This window comes from Dendroctonus ponderosae, unplaced genomic scaffold (assembly GCF_020466585.1).
Source record: "Dendroctonus ponderosae isolate FM_Combo_2020 unplaced genomic scaffold, Dpon_F_20191213v2 Dpon_F_20191213_5, whole genome shotgun sequence".
In the NCBI taxonomy this organism is placed as follows: Eukaryota; Metazoa; Arthropoda; class Insecta; order Coleoptera; family Curculionidae; genus Dendroctonus; species Dendroctonus ponderosae.
The window spans coordinates 7,727,601-7,747,857 of NW_026018715.1; the positions used below are offsets into that span (position 1 = coordinate 7,727,601).

At 35.2% G+C, this 20,257-nt stretch overlaps 1 protein-coding gene across 3 annotated transcripts in view; it reads right to left on the reverse strand.

Moving 5' to 3' along the window:
• Positions 1 to 895: 895 nt before the first annotated feature.
• LOC109539565 overlaps positions 896 to 20,257 on the reverse strand; it is a 74,644-nt gene continuing 55,282 nt past the window's right edge. For all 3 annotated transcript variants that reach the window (XM_019907388.2, XM_019907389.2, XM_019907387.2), the window contains 7 exons: positions 12,261 to 12,373; positions 11,986 to 12,203; positions 11,720 to 11,876; positions 8,956 to 9,089; positions 6,578 to 6,757; positions 6,215 to 6,353; positions 896 to 2,671 (listed from right to left, as the gene is read on the reverse strand). In XM_019907388.2, the coding sequence (XP_019762947.1) occupies positions 1,520 to 2,671; positions 6,215 to 6,353; positions 6,578 to 6,757; positions 8,956 to 9,089; positions 11,720 to 11,876; positions 11,986 to 12,203; positions 12,261 to 12,373 (2,093 nt within the window). In that variant the 3' untranslated portion in view covers positions 896 to 1,519. The remainder of the gene's footprint in view (positions 2,672 to 6,214; positions 6,354 to 6,577; positions 6,758 to 8,955; positions 9,090 to 11,719; positions 11,877 to 11,985; positions 12,204 to 12,260; positions 12,374 to 20,257) is intronic.

Sequence of the window (20,257 nt, forward strand, 5' to 3'; positions counted from 1 at the left end):
AAAAATGATCCGTGGGTTACTTAAAATAATATAACATATTTCCATTCATGATCAAAGTACGTTGGTAATAGCAAACATTTTATTTTAGCACACATCGTATTTTAGAGTTCTTTTTCAAACATAAAATGAATCAAGCCCGCCATATAGACCATAAATATGACAAAATTATGTTTTATAGTGCCTGCGATAGTGAAATCAGGTTTCCTACAATCTATTTCTGATGTTGCAATGATATTTCCAAATTTAATAAATGATGGTGAATTACAAGGTCGGACACAGAATCACGTCTGTTCCGAAATGTTGAAAAATGAGTTTTGGAGCCAAGTACAAATATTGAAATATGGAGGTGATACATTTATGTTTCCAATTTTAACCAATTTTATTTGTAACCTGCTTATGCTACCTCACTCATCAGCCAATGTTGAACGGATATTTTCACAGGTTGATCTAATGAAAACTAAGTTGAGAAATAAGCTAAAAACGGGCACAATTTCATCTTTACTTCTTTACTGACTCATGCTTATTTTAGTATTCCTGTAAGTTTAAAAATTCAAGTTTTGAAAAACGCGCGATTTTTTGGAGCCTTTTTTTGGTGAGGTTTTGGACTACCCAACCAGCTCTGGCCCTTGGATTAATTAATTAATAATGAAAGAAAAATGAGTCTACCGATTTTCTACCGAAAAGTGTCGAGCTTATCTACCGAAACTCGATTTTCGCACCTGGCAACCGTGGTCGACAGTATTGCTAATGTGCTGGAAGGGTTTTTTGAGTTTTTAAGCTGTTGAATTGAATAATTTACTTTTTGCTCCGCTGTATATACGATTAAAAAAAATTAACAGCGTCGGAATTGAAGTGCAGGCGATGTTACTAGGATTAAAAGTAAATCGACCAAGAGCAAGTGTAAAATAATTTAATCACAAACGTTTACTTACACATCCACTTACACTGAAAGAAAAATACATTCAAAGTATTACATCCCGTTGTTGGGTCGACTTTGTTGTCGCATTGTATATTTAGAAGCAGAGAAGAAAACAACTTTTCAAGTGTTAGAATAGTTGAGCCAGATTCGTTAACTTAATTAGTTGTCGTCAAATAGCAGCAATTTTAGCAGGTTGGTCAACAAGACACATACAGAGCAAGCAAAATCCTGCGTCTTTGCTTTTGGTAGTTTTGCTGGCGAAACCTACCAAAAATTTCTTGTGTCTCTTGTTACCGCATCGCCTTAACTGTGCCAATTTTAAAAATTGTTTTCCATCAATCTTTCTACTTATTATTAGCTAAAAATTTGTGATTAAACTCGACGATTGGCACATGTAACAAGTTACTCATAAATCTACTAATGATAAAATCAACATATACAGGTCTTGACGCGAACGCAATATTTACAGGCGCCTTGGTTCAGCCTCCATGTAACTCGTCGCAAAGGAAAGCCTCTTGAAAACAAAGAAAGACAAACTAAGCTACAGTGGAATGCGGACCTACAATCTAAACCACCAGCGGCTGGAGAAGCCAAAGATCTTTATTTCCTTCTCTGCCTGTACAGCTCCCGTTTTTTCGTATCGGCCTTCCTCAATACTTCTGCATAGGACAGATCCAGTTTTTTCAGCTTGTTCAAGTCTTGGGAGGCCAAGCTGGGCTTGAACTCCAAATATCCTTTGGTGCTGCCCTGGCTGGGTGTGGGCGAGGGAGCATTTCTGTCCGACGCCCAGAACTGCAAGGTGCTGCCGTTCCAAACGCTGTCTTCTTCCGGGGCCGATGAACGAACGTCGCGACGCTTCTTGCCGGAATTTGGGCGACTGGAGTAGGTGATTTTGGGGCTGCCGATGATGTGGGTGATGGGCGAATCGGACCGTTCAGAAAACTTGTTCTTGCGTCGCGAGGAGGAGCGTTTGCGAACCTCCACCGAGACATACTCGAGAGGTTGGCGCACCAGCGGTCTGAGCACGCACTCGGCCTTCGTCGGCTCCTCGGCTTCAGGAATGGGCTGGTTCTGCGCCTGGATGATGTTTTCCACGATAGTGGTGCCCTCGTTCTGCGTCGACAGTTCCGACATGGTCGAGGAGAGGACACTCTGTGTATCGTCATCCAGGAACTCGGCAGCCATTGGCTGCAAAGGCGCAGGCGTTGCCGGGAGGAGCGGTAGCTCCTCCCCTCCAGCCTTCTTCTCGGCGGCGATTTTCAACACTTTGAATATCTCCACAAACAAGTCCCGATACTCTGGCAGGTCGCGGAATCGGGAGTCGAAGGGAGTGGCCTCATCATATATACTGACGCAATCCTCACCGTCCACGATCTTGCAGAGGAAGGACGCGATGTTGCTCTCGGTCTGGGTGCCCTTGTTGCTCGTCTCCTCGGCATATCCCGAAGAACTAGTTTCTGCTTCCGAAAAGTCCGTCGGCGTCGAGAAGGTCTTTCTGGTCTGCTTGCCGGTGCGCAAACTTCCACCGTGCCCACTCTCCTCGTCGGTATCTTTAGTGCTGGTCCCATAGACGAAGTCACCGGAAGTCAATTGCATTTCATCCTGCAAGGACGGGCACTGATCAGACTTTGCCGTTTTGCCAGGGTTTCCTCGGTGGACCTCCACCAGTGCCTCGTATTTCTTCACGAGCACTTCATACGGATTGTCGTGCCCGCGAGTTGGTAAGGGCGAAGACTGGCTGTTTGCATGGTCCTAAAAATCAAGGAAAATTCGTTAATCCATATGGCAAGTGTCTCTAACTACGGCGGCAACAGTGAACTGTTGGGGATGCGTTTACCTACACCAAGCCATCCAAAATAAAACACCGATATGTACTAGTGGCATTGTTTATTTGTATAAAAATATACATCTATGTCTAGTCTAGTATAGCTCAAAGCGGGGGCCCTGATATTTACAAACCAAAGGAAAATGTTACACTGCAGGGAACGTGGTTTTAAAGCAAATTGCGCCAAAATTCATACTCAAAAGGCACCAGTTGCAAAGATTTACCTTTGCTAGCGTATATCGAGGGCTTACTGCAAAAATGCACCTGAAGTTCTCTCCTTGTAATTTATGTTTGTTCGGTATTTCATGCAAATAAACCGAAAGGAATTGGCACTTTTTACAACTAATTGCCAAATATGTTGCTTTGGAAGCTGTGTCCTTGCCTTGTTTTTTTCTCGGACGACAATACATTTTTTAGCAACTCTTTTAGTTGATTTTTTTCAAACGAAACTAGTCCAGTTATGGCTAATAATCTTTCTTTTTCAATTTGTTCCTTACAAGTAGATGACTCCGTCATGGAAGGAACATTGGAAACAATTAATGAACTGAGACCTCAAAAGCATCACACACAGGAAAACCTGGAAAGAAGAGCAAATATCGACTAAATGGCCAGAAAGCATTGTTCTAGCCACAGATGAAACACTCCAATTCACACTGCATAGACAAACGTATCGAGCATCTGATTAAACAGAATAAATAAGCTTCCAGTAATTTTTTAAAAACACATCAAGTCTTTACTTTAAGACGATTAGTCCATAATCTGTTTATTAGATTCCCAACAAGATGAAGACAACTTTGAGAGAGATAAAAATGTCAGAATTTTCTATCCCGGAAAAAAGTATCTAACTCGTGAAAACATGAATGATTTGAAGTCTCAAAACCTTTTAAAATTGAAAGTGATCTAAAGCAGGAACATGAGGATCCTGAACTTCTTCTCTTTAAAGCAAACTGGGAACAGCAGGGAAAATATAGTTTTAAATAACTAGATTTCTTGACAGTGATCTTTTCTTGAAGATATTTCAATATCATATATTTTCTTTGAAATCCACACAAAACAGCAAACATTTCTTGCTTATGAAAAATCTCAGTAATTCTGGTAGTTTTGGTTGTCCCATTGAAAATGTGTAAAAATAAGAAATGCTGTTCAAAGAGAACCAAACCATCCCATGTGTATGGAGAAAACGTATTAAAGGCCGAACGAGACCTCTGTTTAATTTCCAATTAAATCAATTTGATGGTCAAGATACACCGTATTCTGTAAAAACAGTAGAAGCTGCTCCAGACGCAATAATTGAAGACTTGCAGCAACTCATGAGATCGCTCATATATAAAACTTATCGATGACATTGTTAGCAAGCCCACGTTTTTAAGAAAAGGTAAGTCTCCGTTTGGGCGGCGTTTTTTACGTTCTCCGAAAGTCACACAAAGCTCAATGCTAATCTAAGTATCATCAGCATACATTCAATGATTCCCTTAGGCAGAAACAGTCAGAATTCATTCATTTGATAGCTCGCCAAAGGCTTTTCTAGACTAGAACAATTACAGGGTGTTTCTTCATGATGTCCAAATATTTTAGGGTCTTGCTTAGAAGGTGATTTTCAACGAGCCTTTCGAAGAACTTTTTCTGATCTGGGTTTTCCTTGTGGAAATAATCGATCCTGCAAATTACCACGAAAATGAGATCTTTTTTGGAAAAAGCTTAAACTTTTTGCATCTTGGTACACGTTAACACCTACTTGAATATTTTTTGCCTATTTTTTATCTTTTGTCCATATTCTATATTGCGATAAAATTAACATTCCGTGCTTTCAACACATTTTCATTTTTTCATGCCCTTGATAGAATTCCAGGAAAATTGATTTAAATGATTTAATAAAATTTTGCATTTCCCATAAATTTTGTGAAGCGTCGCATTTCCGCATGGCGTTCCGCAATATAAATTATCGGTCTCCAGAAAATAGATAAAAGTTCTATGAACACTTCTGGGGAAAAGCGCAAAATTAGTGAATCTTTTTAATTTTTTAATTCTTAATTTAATTATTTAAAATTAGGTACTTTTTTATATTATAATTACTATTTCTGACCTAGGGAGAGAAAAATGACTTCTCTGACTTCTCAGGTTAGTATTAAAAAATATTATTATTTGCATAAGTTTAATAGGCATATGCATAAGTTATCATTTTTTACTTCACATGCTTTAAACTACTCATCTTCATGAAACACGCTACATGTTTAGCTAGACATTAATATAGATAATCACTATAAGAAAAACTGCCTCCAGTTCAACCAATTTCTGTTACCTACTTGGTTATTTTGTGTGTGTACAATGGGGAATTGCGAAATATCAGATTGACCGGGAAGTAATATCGTATTTGCTCAATAGAGGATTTTATTGCATTTTTTACGATTGCTGTGAATATTTCCGATTGATTATCGTTGTTTCCGAATCAGATATGAGTCGCACTTTTGGCAAAGTGGTTTTTACTACAGAAAAGCTAAAACTGCTGCTAAAGCAAAAAAAATGTCTCATGTGTATGGAAAAGAACTACACAACTGGTTTTGTAACATTTAAGATCACGATATTTTTACGTTGAAAATGCCCTTTGTAATTTAAAGTTAGTTGAATGTTCTCAAGATACATTAATTGAGACAACTTCTGAGATATCTGATCGATAGCAAGCTGTGCGAACATTTTATTAGGCATTTTTTGGTATCCATGATGACACATTTCGTATGGCTGATACTCCAATTCCATTAAAAACAGTCCCTTCAAAATTGCAAAAACATTATAAACATGACCTTAAATCCATAATATAAAGAGACACAATTTCGTCGACTTTCACGCCCATAAAAAACAGCGTATTTAGTTCGGGACAACTTAATACTTTGACTCGGTTGGAGGATTTGAGATGAAATTTGTTACCCACACATTGCGTCATAGTCTTTTCTTCGGGGAGGCTGTTGGAAGAACAACTAAAGCCACTTTGACGCCTTAAAACCCGTTGAGAAAAGATCCAAAGAGGTCTAAAGATGTAGTTGACTTCGGTCGTTTGCAGTAAGCCTTCGAAATGAGCAAACGTTTTAAGAACAGCAAAAAAACGTACCTCAGCTCGTTTCAGTATAACTTATGCCTGAGAACGTAATACAGGAGAAGAAACGGGCCGCGAACGACCCGGCAGATCGGCAGAAAATGCTCGTTTTTCACATGCAGGCATAAGTCAACCAACAGCGCAAAAAGCTGCATCCAGACCCTTCGGAGTAGATTCTCCTCCGGGTTGGGCCCCTGCAGAAACAAACACAACAACAAATACAAACGGCTTTCGAGGCCCTACAATAAATCGGTTCTCCCTGAACCGATCAGCGTCCGCAGCCTTGCCTCGTTAGCCTAAAAGCATGCACAACTCCATGCCGCTACAAGAAGCATTCGGACAAACTTAGAAACCCCAGGTGCCGGACAAGCATGTGGCTCACCTTTACGTTCATGGAGAAGGAGGCGCGATGCTGAGTGGCGTTCAATGCGTCCAGCATGCTCTGATCGTCGTCTTCGGCGAGGTCCAGCTCAGAGGACTGATCCACTGTGCGCAGACATTTGCTGCACACCTGCCCTTGTCTGAAACAACCAAAAACGGACTTGGGTAAGATCAGAAACCCAATGAATTTGACTCCATTACAGAAGTGTTTATTCGGTTACTCATTACTCAAGAGGACCCGAATATACCATGTAGATGCGATAAGAGTAACTGTTCGTTACTTGAGGACTTATTATATAATAATATCGGAGTAAGGATCAGGGATTAGTAAAGACAGTTAACACCTCTAGACTCCATGTCTCACCTGACTTCGTCCAGGGAGTTCAGCTCTTCGTGCATGCTTTTCATGTTCAGATCGTCGCCTCTGTGGCTGAGCTGAACCACTTGGTGCTCTAGAGCCTGGTTCTGGTGCTCGAGCGTCGTCAGCTGCTCTTGCAGTTCCCCAATTATTCGTTCATCTTTGCTGCATTGCGCCCGAGTCTCCCTAAGAACACCTCCAATTTACTTATCTCATCTTTTTGATATAATGTGGCAAAATGTGAAACTATGTTCGAATGGTTAGCAAAATTGGCCGTCTCGGTTTCCAGACTTAACAGGCTCAGACTTTTTATTTCGACTTCGTTAAAGATTTCGTATAAATATATATATTTAGTATAAACTAAAGGTAGCAAGAGGAGTGTTTTATAACACTCCTCTTACCACTCGCGATAACACAAAGAAAAATTAAACGTACATTTCGAAGAAAGCACCACATACTCTTGTCCAGTTGTGAGATTAATTTTAATATCTGATTATGTAAAAACTTATAGGGAGCCCAATTAAAATAACCCAGATTTCAGTCAGAGACGAGACCCGAGACTGGAATTTTCACAACCAAAAAAAAACTATTCTAGATTTTCCCAGCAACAGAACTGAGTCCAAAGAAAGTCGACGAGTTTTCATGTAAATTCGATCTCTCAATTTTTTTTGCATAAAAAATTCAGTTTGCCAGTATTTTACAGTAAAACGTTAGGAGAATCGCGGTTTTTCTGTTTAGAGGCAGTGTTGCTTAGAAATATTGACCTACAAGTGAAGAAACCCCAGATTCCAAAAGTTTTTCAAATAAATGATTAGAAACTTTTTCAAATCGCGGAAATATTTTTGGAAAAAGACCCAGAAATAATTATTAAGGTTTGACCATAATTCAAAGCTGCAAAAAGTTCCAAAAATTTTTGTAAATCGGTTAAGGAGGCGAGTGTCTATAACATTTACCTTATAATTTTTCACAGTAAATACCTGAAGATTGTCAGTATTTTAAGTGAAACTAAAAAATAATTCGATTTTTCCGTAGAAAGAATTGCTTAATAGAAACTGTTAAAACGGGAATGACCTGAAAATTTAAAGAAACTTAAAAAAAAACAAAAACAAAAAAAAAACTTTAGTAAATAGATTTTCGTTTTTGACCCGAATTCGACGCTGAAAAAAATCCACATTTTTTCAACAAACTCTACAGTGTTTATACGTATGAAAGTAACGAGATTTCCAAGTAATCTGTTATAAACTTTCGCTTATTCTGCTTGTTTTTTTGATAGAAAATTATTTGATTTTTGTTCCAAATTCGAAGCTGGAAAGGGATTTATACAAAAACTAATGATTCAAATCAACTTTAAAAGACATGATGCATCACAAATAGACAAATAAAAGCGTTCCAAAGAAAAGAGATAACATTGCGATATAGAGTGAAAGGCGATAATTATCAGTCCCATACCATCTCGATAACCTATTAAAGACGAATTAACAAATTAATGGAATAAAGTAAAATAAAATTAATTGTAATTACAGAGGAATGATTCATTAGCGCGGTAAAATTGTAAACTAAAGGCTTAGAATAAAACATAAAATAATATAAATTAATCGAAAAGAAAATTTAGGGAAAGTGATAACTCTTGGGAGAGTCACAGAGTAAAAACCAAATAATCCTTTTAAAATAGGTGAAAATCGCAAAAATCGGCTTTATCTCGGTTGCTAACCCAGGAGTCATTACTTACTTAACTTTATTTCAGCAATAGGTATTCGGTTCACCATTTTACCGCGCTAATTATTTTTATTTCATTGCTCTGTTAATACAGTTTATTTTATATATTTGTTACGCTATTAAATGTTCCATGATTTTCAAGTTGATTCTAATGTTTGTCACTGCCTAAGCCAGTTGCCGTTTTTAATATGCAATCATAAACTTTTAAGAATTTTAGCAGTATTTTGCAAGGATACGGAAATTAAATTCCTTCCCTTCCATCTGCCCATATAAAATTTGCGGTTTAGTTTGTGCGAAAATAATTAATATTCAATCTGTATCAGACTGCCCACCTGACTGTGAGGGGTGAACAGTCAAGTTCATTTTCTCGTTTTTTTTATCTACTACTTTAACCATTTTGACCTATATTTGACATGTTTTAATCGGAACTCTTCAGGATGTTGGCTTGTGTTTTGACGAGTCAGTTTTCAATAATATTCAAGGGTTACTTTACACACCCTTGAGTTAACATTCACACTTTATTGCAAAAACCTTGTTTCATTGAATTGTAACTTATTGCTTTATGTCTATTAACTAAAGTTTAGTAGATTAATTAACGAAAATTTTCATAAAGTTTCAATTTATCTGTATATATGATCGGTATTAATAATGTTTGGTTTTTCACTTACCTGAGCTGCGCCAACAGTTGAGCCATTTCCTCCATACCTTGGTCGGGTTCTTCAGTCGAATTTTGGTCACATTCTGGTCTTTGATGGGCGAACGTTTGTTGAAATCGCGAATTGTGCCCGCCTGAGCATTTGTCCTACATGCATAAAACGCCAGGTAAATGGGTGCTTATCTCAGATTAAGTCTATATAAAACTAGGTACTTATTATAGAATATTATATTAATATAGAATTTGATATATGAGTAGCATCAACAATAAAATAGCAGGAAAACGATAGCCATGATTGTATTTGGTGTTATACTTGTTTAGTTTGTAATAAGCGACAAACAAATCTTACTAAAATAACAGCGTTGAAATTTTAAATTAAAAAAATCCTAAGAATTTAAGGTGGTAATTACAAGAAAACATGATGAAACATTCATCATGACAACACCGCAAATGAGGGTAATATCGGGTAGCAAAATTATACTAAGGGGAAGTGGACTCATTAATACGGCAATTTCTCGTGTTTTTTGTTGATAATAAAAATGATAAAGTCACAAAATCAAAGAACCTTTTATGATTAGAATAAATCGATTAATACAGGCAGATTTGTACAGCGCCTAGGGTTTGTCGGTTTTTAAAAACCGGGTTTTTGGAGAAAATTATGAAATTTTAAACCCGGTTTTTTAGTAGAAAATATCGGTTTTCAATGTATGAATAACACGTCAAAAAAATTTGAAAATGACAAATGTAGCCAAATGTACCAGATTGATGAAAACACTGTTGCAAGCGGTTTGGTTCGTTGAATCATATCAGTCCGATATGATTTCAAGAAACGGTGTGTTTTGTCTATTGGATGAATTAATTTAGATTTTATATCAGTTTGTCTTCTGGTTTCTTTATGTACAAGTTCATAAATTCAGTGTTCAGTGCCATTGATCGATATGTGATATAGATGATATACAAAATGTAAGTAGGTAACATATTTTAATATTATAAAAACATAAATTTGTTTTTATATTTTTTATATCTTTGTAGTCCTAAAGGTCAGACGTGTGGAATTATTTCAAAAAAGTAGAAAAATAAAAAGCCCGTTGTATTTATTGCAATAAAATGGTTACTTGCAAAGGATCAAGCACAAGCTGTCTACATAATCATTTGAAAACAGTGCACGATAAAATAACCGAAAAAAAATCATCTGATGCCGTCCCGAGTTCACAAACAAGTAGGTACCCAGCCCTGTATTCTTAACTTTCATTGTACATATATATATTTCATTGTACATAGAAAAAAAGAAAAAAAATTTTTTTTACTATCTGTTATTTTAGAGAAACTGATGATGGTGGAAAACACCGAAACGTATTTTAATTGATAAATAGACAATAAATGACTGAATCCCAGGAATTGATTTTGATTCTTAACTTTGTGAAAGGGACTAGTTTAGAAGAAATTGTATCAAAGCTTGCTGCATTGGATGGACTATCTATCTATTAATTGCATAACAAATAGCTCGTCCATACGAGAATCGTTGCAACCACGAAATTATTGCTTTCCACAAAATAATTCTAGAGTTATGAATCTTATTTATAAGTTTTATGAAACTATAAATGAATTAAATTGTATGAAGAATGAAGGGCAAAAATTTCAAAAACGTGATAAAAGCGATATTCAAGAGCCAGACAATGTTTTATTGAAAAATGCTATGGAAGTGGCAATTAATAAATATTTAAAGGAACCGGAAGAAGTGACTTCTTCTACTCAAACTCTAAGAAAAGAGTTTCTGGCCCTGGAAGCCACAAATAAAACGATAAAAAATTTAGAACTATTATATCAGGCTCCAAAAACGATTAATCTTAGTACGGTTGCAAGTGAGAGGGTATTTTCTATTTCGGAGAATTTTGTGAATAAACTAAGGACAGGGCTAAATAGCAAATCGATAGACCTGTGTTTTCTGAAATCATATTTCATTAAACAAAAAAATAAATTCAATATTTAAATTTGTATTAAAATTGCCCGGAATAGAAAATACTCGGTCCTTTGCTTAATTGTCTTTAAAACTAAAATTGATTTTAATAAGTATGTATGCATAAACTTTATTTACTCTTGTCAATCGGCTTTGATTATAATTTACATTATATAATACACACATTTTCTAATTGTTTTTAAGTATCTATCTGTATCTAGTAACATTGTTTTTTAAAGAAATAATATGGTTATAATATAAATGTGAAAATATATTGTTTTTATTTATTCGAACCTTTTGCTGGATAACTCGTTTTACTATTATAAAAATATTTACATCCTTATAGATATGTGAAAATGATGCATAAACAACGAATAATTGTTCTTAAAGTTATTTAATCCTGGTAAACTAATATTTTTTTGTTCTACTAAATTGCATAAACAATTTTACTATCAATAAAATTGAACAGTTAATAATTTCAGCCAACAACTGCTTTTAATCACTCCAAATTTTCTGTCAAATTTTTTTGTTCAAATTACAGAATATTCGAGCAAAAAATTTTGGTTATTCGGTTAAAACAGGTTTTCTGAATATTTACTATTCGAAAACCGGTTTTCTAAAATGTCGATTTTTGTATAAACCCTAACTGCGCCTATGGATAGGGGCGAGGCGAGTTGATTTCAATCTATCCTTTCCACCAGTTTTTTATTGATCAATGGCCGATCGATAGAATTCAGTTGCTTCCAAACAAATCGAGATTTATGAATGACTATGAAATGATATCTTTGATGTTTACCAAACAATTCACACATTAACTTACCTGTTTCGGATGTGACGATGGAGGGGTAGCAGGCAGTTCCTCATTTTCTGGGCTTTGTAGAACGTGTCGTAACGTAACACCTGATTGGTTCGCGCTTCTGCTCAATCCCACATCGCTGCTACGTAACGCCTTCTTTTTGAGAACGTCTATTTGTAACCTGAAAAAAAAACAAATTGGAGAAAACTTGGATATAACTGTTCAATTAAAATAATTCAAATTTAATTTAATACGGCGGATTATCAGCAATTTTAAACTTGTTTTTCTACCTCAGCTCGTCGATAACACCCTGTAGTTCCTCGTTCTTGCCCTCCAACTGCTCAATAGTGGCATTGAGGCTTTTGACGTGTTTCCTCTCAGACCCATTTTCGAATTGGAGCCGATGATTGGTGCGTTCCAGGTCCTGAATGCTCACCTCCAGCTGCTCGTAGATCCGTAATCGGGAATCGTTCACCTCCTTTAAAGCGACCGTCTGTTTCGTTAGATACTAAAAGAAAATTATGGATTAGATAAAGAGTTTCGCCAATATTTGCCAATTTGTTACCTCTATTTCCAACTTCTGATCTTCTATGGTGCTCTGTTTCTCCTTCAAGTGGGTCTCGAGTTCCCTGTTGCGGTCCAAAAGCGTTTTGCCCAATTCTGCTGCCAAGTGCAGATCTGTAACAAATTTGCTGCTTAATATTCTGCTTCAGATTTTTTATGTGCTAGTTGCCTGAACAGCAACCGCATATCGAAAAATTTCAGGATTTTAAACTTTTTTCGAAAAATTTGGTGATTTTCAAACGTATTTAAAAGGTATTGCACATTCAAGTGCAATAGCAAGTAAGTGCTTTCGCTCCTGAGGACTGGAGGTTTTGTCAAGTTTCGCGTCTATTTTGGAGGCGTTCTTAGAGTTCTAAGGACTTTTCGTCTACAGTAGTGTTAGGTTTCATCCTTTATTGGCATTAATTTTTTTCTTACCTGGGTTTCAGTCAAAATGTGAAATAAAAATGTTCATATCGTTTATTTCATACTACGTTTCGGCGAGACAACAGCGCCATCATCAGATTTAAAATTAAAAAAAAAGTACAAATACCAATTTACAATTAAAATATGTTGTGCAAAAACTATAATTTATAAAGCGTTAAAACATTCATCAGTTCTTGAGGGAAATCCTTCCTTTTGGGAGAGCAAAACATTTGAAAAACTTACTTTGCTCTCCCAAATATTTTTTTTCCTTAAGAACTAATGGATGTCTTAATGCTTTGTAAATTATAGTTTTTGTACAACATATGTTAATTGTAAATTGGCTTTTGTACTTTGTTTTGGATTTTAAATCTGATGATGGCGCTGTTGTCTCGCTAAAACGTAATATGAAATAAACGATATTAACATTTTTATTTCACATTTTGACTGAAACTCAGGAAAGAAAAAAATATAATAACAATTATCTCACAACGCAGTCATTAAAATAAATTAAAATTGGCATTCAAATTGTAGATCTTGTCCTATTTTGTATATATCTAATAGAACTTCCCTTTGTAATCGATTGTGTACGAGCATATCAAAATGTCAACTACAAATTTCTACACAATAAATAATAGCATAAGTTTATGTGACGCAAAATGTACTCGCAAATTCCCACATTTGTAACGGTGGCACACTTTTCTTTCGAAAACTGCACAGTCATTTTGCAAATTTAGCTGAAAATTACGAAATAGCAAACGATAACTGAGGTGAGCATGATCGATGCCCAGACACATATAATTATGTACAACATTAAATTAATAGCCATTTATTTCTATGTGATTTTAAGGAAAAAGCCATGATTTTAATGTAGTTTCAGAAGCGCTTTTAGAAGCAAATGTTCATGTTGATTTTTCTGCAATTGAAAATTAATTAGTTTTCAATAGGCTCATTATTTGTCTGAAATATTTCCCGGCAGAGTAATTTCCAACAATGGGCATATACGTTGGTCGGCACGATCACCAGATCTTTCCCTTTTAGATTATTATTTATGGGGAACTATGAAAAACTTCATTTATAAATTTGTACCCACCGATATTAATGACCTGCGAAGGAGGATAATCACAACATTAGGAACCAAAATTAGAAGAAGGTACGTTTTAAGATCACTACAAAATTTAAGAAGACGCATAGATCTGTGCATGGAAGTGGAAGGTAAACCCTTCGAGCACCTCTTATAATGTTCTTAATTTACTGGTTTCTCAAAGTTTAGTTTCATCCTATGTACAACTAAATCCTATTCAAAGAGATACAGAAACTACCTAAAATCTATTGATTAAGCAAAAGAGTGTGTGTCATTCCAAAGCACTCTTTGCAAAAACGAAATTTTTGTTATTTTCACCAAACAGCAAGACTGAACCTTAACATGTGATACATTATCATAATCAGCAAAAAAGCTGATTTCAAACACGTAAAAGATAAATATGGCGCCCATTATAAAAACAAAGTTGATGATGGTTGTTAATAATCCACAAGTCGCATTTTAAATACAACATCGCCACGTTGTAGAAGAGAAAAAGTTGCAATGATGAAGTATTATTCATTTAAATTTCCGCGTCAAATAAGCTAAGGAAAAATTAAAAACTATTTCTTCGAATTTCGATTTTTTCCAGATATCTCCGGAAGTCGCAGCTTTTTTAAAAAATATTCAATTATCATTTTAGTAAGCTCTAGACTGCGCAACTTTGCCCCAATTTAACCAATATCTTATCTAGTATGGTTACCGAGATCCCCATGGGTGAGCTCCAAAAACTCCTACTTAGTAGAACTTTCGCTGAAAATCCTCAGGATTTTTCTATTTTGCATTCTGCTTCTCAGAAAAAGTTAAAGAATAATGTAAAGAGAGGAAAACAGCGTTTGTAACTACAGATATGAACAAATACAACATGTTTATAATCAGTATAAGAAAACCCACAACAAAACGCACGCTTTAGTTAGAAGACTAAAAACAGAACAATGGGAAATTTAGCGAATGCAGTAGAAAATATGGCCAACGATTAAGGAAAAACAAACGGAATTAAGAGAACTTATCGAACTAAAACGTATAGAAGAACATGGATAAACTACCCGAAATCATGTTATAATCAAGATGAAAAAGAAATACAAATACAATCACCATCAATAGCAACAAACGTAGTGGCGACAATTCAACAAATAGAAATTGAAGGAACGATACAAAAACTTAAGAACAGGAAAGCAGCAGGAAAAGACGGAATACATAATGAGCTTTTAAAGGATGGAGGATCAGCCTTATACAAAGAGTTATAAAACAACAAGAATGGAGATCAAGTATCTGATCTATCAAAATCTGAGCAACTACCGTAGAATTACTGAGTAAATTGGTAAAAAGAAACCAAAGTTTTTCTGATTTTTAATGCAACTCATAGTGCCACGTGCCAACAATAACATTATTTTGATGCAACCATCAATTAAAATATTTAAGTAAAACGTGCCTATTAATGCGAAAAATTTGGCAGTTAATGGAGTTATTTACAGTTGAGCATTTGTTACCGGAAGCAGTCAAAGAACGTCTGTGATTATTAATTAAACGGCCTGAGTGCAGATGTTAAAACTAATGTTCGTATCGTTTAATGCAACATTAACTTTAAAATGCGCTTAATTTATGTAGCCGTTTACGTAACGGCCTAAGCTGCCATTTCAGTGGAAAAAATGTCGATTACAGCAAAATCATTCATTATCCTGCTGCTTTTCTTATGCTAAATTCTAATCGATTAATTATGACGAGAAGACACTTTGAATGGTCAAAAAATTGAAAATTGAGTAGCAGTTTGCTTCTGTTCACTGTCTGTACGATTATTGCGAGCGACATTGAACTTTTACCCGGCAGCAACATTATATAAACTTAATTGCGTGGAAAACAGTGACGTTCAAAATGAAATAATTACAGTTTCAAAGGTTAATCATCTCTACCGTATCATTCATTGCAAACCTACATCATTTTGCCAATAATTATCGTGCTATCAAGCGATTGAACTTCCAGATGCGATTGATTCAGGCCCTTCCTTTAGATTTATTCCTGATTTCGATTGAACATTAGCTGACTGTAAACGCAAGCAACTGGTTTTAATTAGCGAACAAAAAAACATTCTAATATGGTAAATGAACTTTAACGGTTTGGGTACAATTACAAGTGGTTTGTGCTGCAGCGAGAGTTTATTTCCAAACCGGTCTATTCCCACACATAAACATTATAATCTCATTATCTACTTAATCACTCTTTATTGAATTATGATGTATAGACTGTATGAAACATAAACTACTTAAATATGGCGAGTTTGTCAAGTTAACTTGTTTTTCAAGCGGCCTCATAGAAATAAATCAATAATTTTAATATCAAACATCGCCAATATTGGAGCTCTCTGTATGGTCACAATGCTATGCATAAACGACAAACTAAAAAGTAATAAAACACAATAAATCTTCGCTAAGTGTAGAAAAACTAGTTGGAATTAAGTAAAACACCGTAATTAGTCAGAATAAATTTGAACAATTTAGCAGTTAAGTGCTTAAACTAATTGGTAAAATATGCCCACATACACTTATTTGCTTAACTAGTACATTTTTCAAACATAAAACGGCATCTTGCGTAACGTCTAAACGCCCGGTCTGATGCAACTAGTTCACATTCCATTTCGCATAAATAACTCATACATGCGGTATCTATTATGTGTTATGACACATAGGAAAAGACTAGAAGTTTTCCTGCTAAACCTAAAAATGGTATTTTTAGCGAGACGCATTTGGAGAATAATGATGTGACAATTTTTTGAACGTCCGTGGGATAAATGCAAGATTTCTAGTTTTATTTAAACAGTCTCTGGTTGTACGAGTATAAAAGTTCAGACGATGAAGGTTTCTTCCTGGCTTATAAGCTGCGGGCAACTGGAAGTGCTTTCAGACGTGTCGACAAAATGAGAGGCACAAATAAAAAATTTCTCAAACATTGCCTGCCGATGATGCCATAAAACAAACTATGCTTTAAAAAACTTAATTAAAAGTCAATTCTTAACTTGACTATGTTTTGAGACAGTAGCTGTGAAACTTCGGCCAGCATAAACAAGCACAAAATACATGCGAAGTTCTAAACAATTTGATACAAACTTCCTGAGGATGAGTCAAAATCGAAACATTTTCCACTCATTGTCCTACGAATATTATTCAACTTTTGCAAATTTTGAAAAACCAAATGCTAAAAAACCAACTTAAAAAAAATTGTAAAATTAACCTGAAGATAACTCAAAATCAAAACTTTTTAACACATAGAACACACTTTTCCCCACAAAAGGCATCAGAAAGTGAATCTCTAATGTGATTAATTTGTGAGAAAATTACTGCGATTGGCTTAGGTAACCACAAAATTCTATTGAAAATTAAAAAAAAATTTGAAAGTAGCCTGATGATGACTCAAAACGAAACTTTTTACACATGTAGGTGTCAGCTGGCCTATAAAATACACCGGAAAGTGTATAATCCAACTCGACTGCTTTGCGAGAAAAAACTGCCAATCTTAGACCTGCATAACCAATCATCAAATTGTATTGCAAATAAAAAAAATCTTGCAAATAACCTGATGATAACTCAAAATCGAAACTTCTTCCCATCCACAGAACGCACTTTGACTCCGCACTTGACTTGACCCACTCCAACTTGACTGCTTTCTGAGGAAATAAATGCCAAACTTAGACCTGCACATGGCAGACAGAAACTATTAAAATTTACGAAAAATTTTAAATCTTAAAATGTTAATTGTAATGTTTCGAAATCAAAACTTTTCTTACTACAGACCAAGCTGATCAAAATCCATACAAAACTTACTATACAGTAACTTTTCACTTTTCGGTAACTGTTCTGATGATCAGAACAGTGTAAGCGTTCAAGCCAACCACTTCTGAAGATGCAAGCCACTGGTGCTTGCGAAACGTCAAGGCGAAATTCTACCGAACGACGGCCTAAAAACCCGAAAAACCCATTAGAAAATAAATTTATCCCTTGTTTCCTCGAAAACTATTAAGGTTTTCGCAAAAACCGATCACAAAACTGAAAGTTTTAAATCAAAAACTCAAAAATGTTGTCTTGCAGCCAAAAACTACAAAATTGATTTTGCTAGACAATTCGCCTCATTCATCAGAGAGCTTTAGAAAACACTTTTCAGCTTCGAATTTGGCACAAAAACCAAATAATTTTATTCAGTTTTTTACCGAAAGCAATTACGATTATCCTGAAAAAACGACCAGAGAGTAAAAGTTTTCAAAAAATTATTTGGAAAATTCGCCACCCTCATGGGTCTGAAGATTTTTCAAGTTTATTTAAAATTTCAGGTCATTCCAGTTTTTAGCAGTTTCTATTAAGCAATTCTTGCTACGCAAAAAACGCATTATTTTTGGTTTTACTTAAATTCTGACAATATTCAGGTATTTTCTGTGAAAATGATAAAATACATTTTATTGGAACACTCGGCTCCTGAACAGCTTAGTAATTTTTTTTCTGGAACTTCCAATTTTGAACAAAACCCTAATAATTTTTTCTAAATTTTTTTTCCAAAAATATTTCCCCGAACAGAACAAGTGAAAGTTTATAATCAATTATTCGGAATGAAACTAAGTTATTTTGTTTTTTTTTGGACAAAATTTAGGTTTCCTCAAAAAACGACCAGAGAAAACAAAAGCATATTATCAATATTTGGAAAACTCATCGCTCTGAAATTTTTAAAAGTTTCTTCAAAATTTCAGGATTTCCCCCCGTTTTAGACCAAATAGCTTCAAGCAATCATATGCGCAAAAGCAATATGTTGATGGCTTTTTTGTTAGATGTTAAAATTCCGTCATCGGCTATGAGTTACAACTCATTAACCAATGGGTTAAAACTCATTAACTCAGCGAGCGGCACAACTCAAAAGCGCAACTCAACTTTCTGATAAAACCCGCTTTATTAAAAGTACTTCTCAGCTTTTCGGAGTTCCTTTAGGAAGCGAAGTCCTGCTTTAATCTTAATCGGTTACAATAGCTTTAAAGATAATCTAAATCCCTTACGATTAAAATGTCGATCGGTATCTGATCCAGAGTCATAGATTACCTATATAGACAAATACGTGCATCAATACATCCAAATGAACGACGGGAAATGAGACTATTAAGGTTTTTTATTCAATGCCAAAACCCATGACTTTCCATTTAAACAAAATTGGTTACCAATTATCAACAACATAACGGTTAGACAATTAATCGGTAATTGTTTAGTGGTCACAGTTTATTAAGACCGACAGATTGGTATGAACAACCTATTTAAATGCAAGAAAGCAAAGCGATAAAACGGAAACATGCGGAAAAACGAGCAAGTTTTGCATCTTGTTAATGGGAGAAAAACTGGTAAAATTACGAGAAAATCACGACAAATTTCACCAAAGGCAACGATTGATGTGATTCTCTATTGCCGAATGATTAGCATCGCTGAAAGCGCAAAGGAGACATGCTTTGTGGTACTTTGAATGGGACTTGTAAATGTTGATGGGAACTTTGCGATTAGGTAAATGAAGAAGTCGACCATTGCTTGCCTGACGCTGCATTAATCCATAGAGCTTTTCGAAAACCTTAAGCATTTGCACTCTTCTATTCATGCGTTCCGAATACTTAACACTTTTGTAAGAGAGTCTGAAAGTTTGAGAAATCTCAAAGTTCCCTCTAATTAATAACATCTTCTGTCCAATCCTTTTATACTCTTTAAGACACTTAATTGGTTTTCTGACCTCAAAAATTCTTTAAAGTCCCTACTTTCTATTCACTCTAATAATTCCCAGTACTTCGAGAAAACAGTTCTGTCTCCTCATTTGGGTGCTTAGTGAACATGTCCGCCCATCAACGACAAAAACCGTAGTTAAACATGCGAGGTAATGGTTACATGTGTTTTTATGTTACGAAATTACCGAAACAGACAATTAGGCTGCTACATAAATTTTATAGTCATCCTGGCAGAACCCCATGTTTAGGCGTCTCATTTTTTAATAAGCAGTGGCTTTCAATAAATAAGTACCTATGTACATCTCAAGGGTATCTACTCCTTCAGTTTGATCTCCGGACTTAGTAATGATTTGGTGCTTTACACAGTGGAAAAATTTTCACCAGTTCTCAGTACTGGAGCGAATTAAAAAAGTCTTATTTTTAAAAATACAGGGTTATTCACGCTATACTGCACGGACGTTCGCGGCTAGCCCGTTTGTTTTTTGCAAAGTATTATTTGATAAATCCACAGACGCCTATCGGGTGCACATGTTAAAGATATTTTTGTAATGTACAGAGTCTCCCAAAAGCCCTAAAAGTATCAAAGTTGTGTTTTTCTAAATGAATTACCCTATATATTATTGCATTTTTGGACTCTCTGAGCAAAATAAGTGTTCGTTTTAATAAGATTTATAATGTCTAAATCTAAGGTTTTTTAAATAATTCGAATTTTATCAAAATCTAATATTATTTTTATGTGTCAAATACTTTAGAATTATTTAAGTTATGTAAACGTAATTCG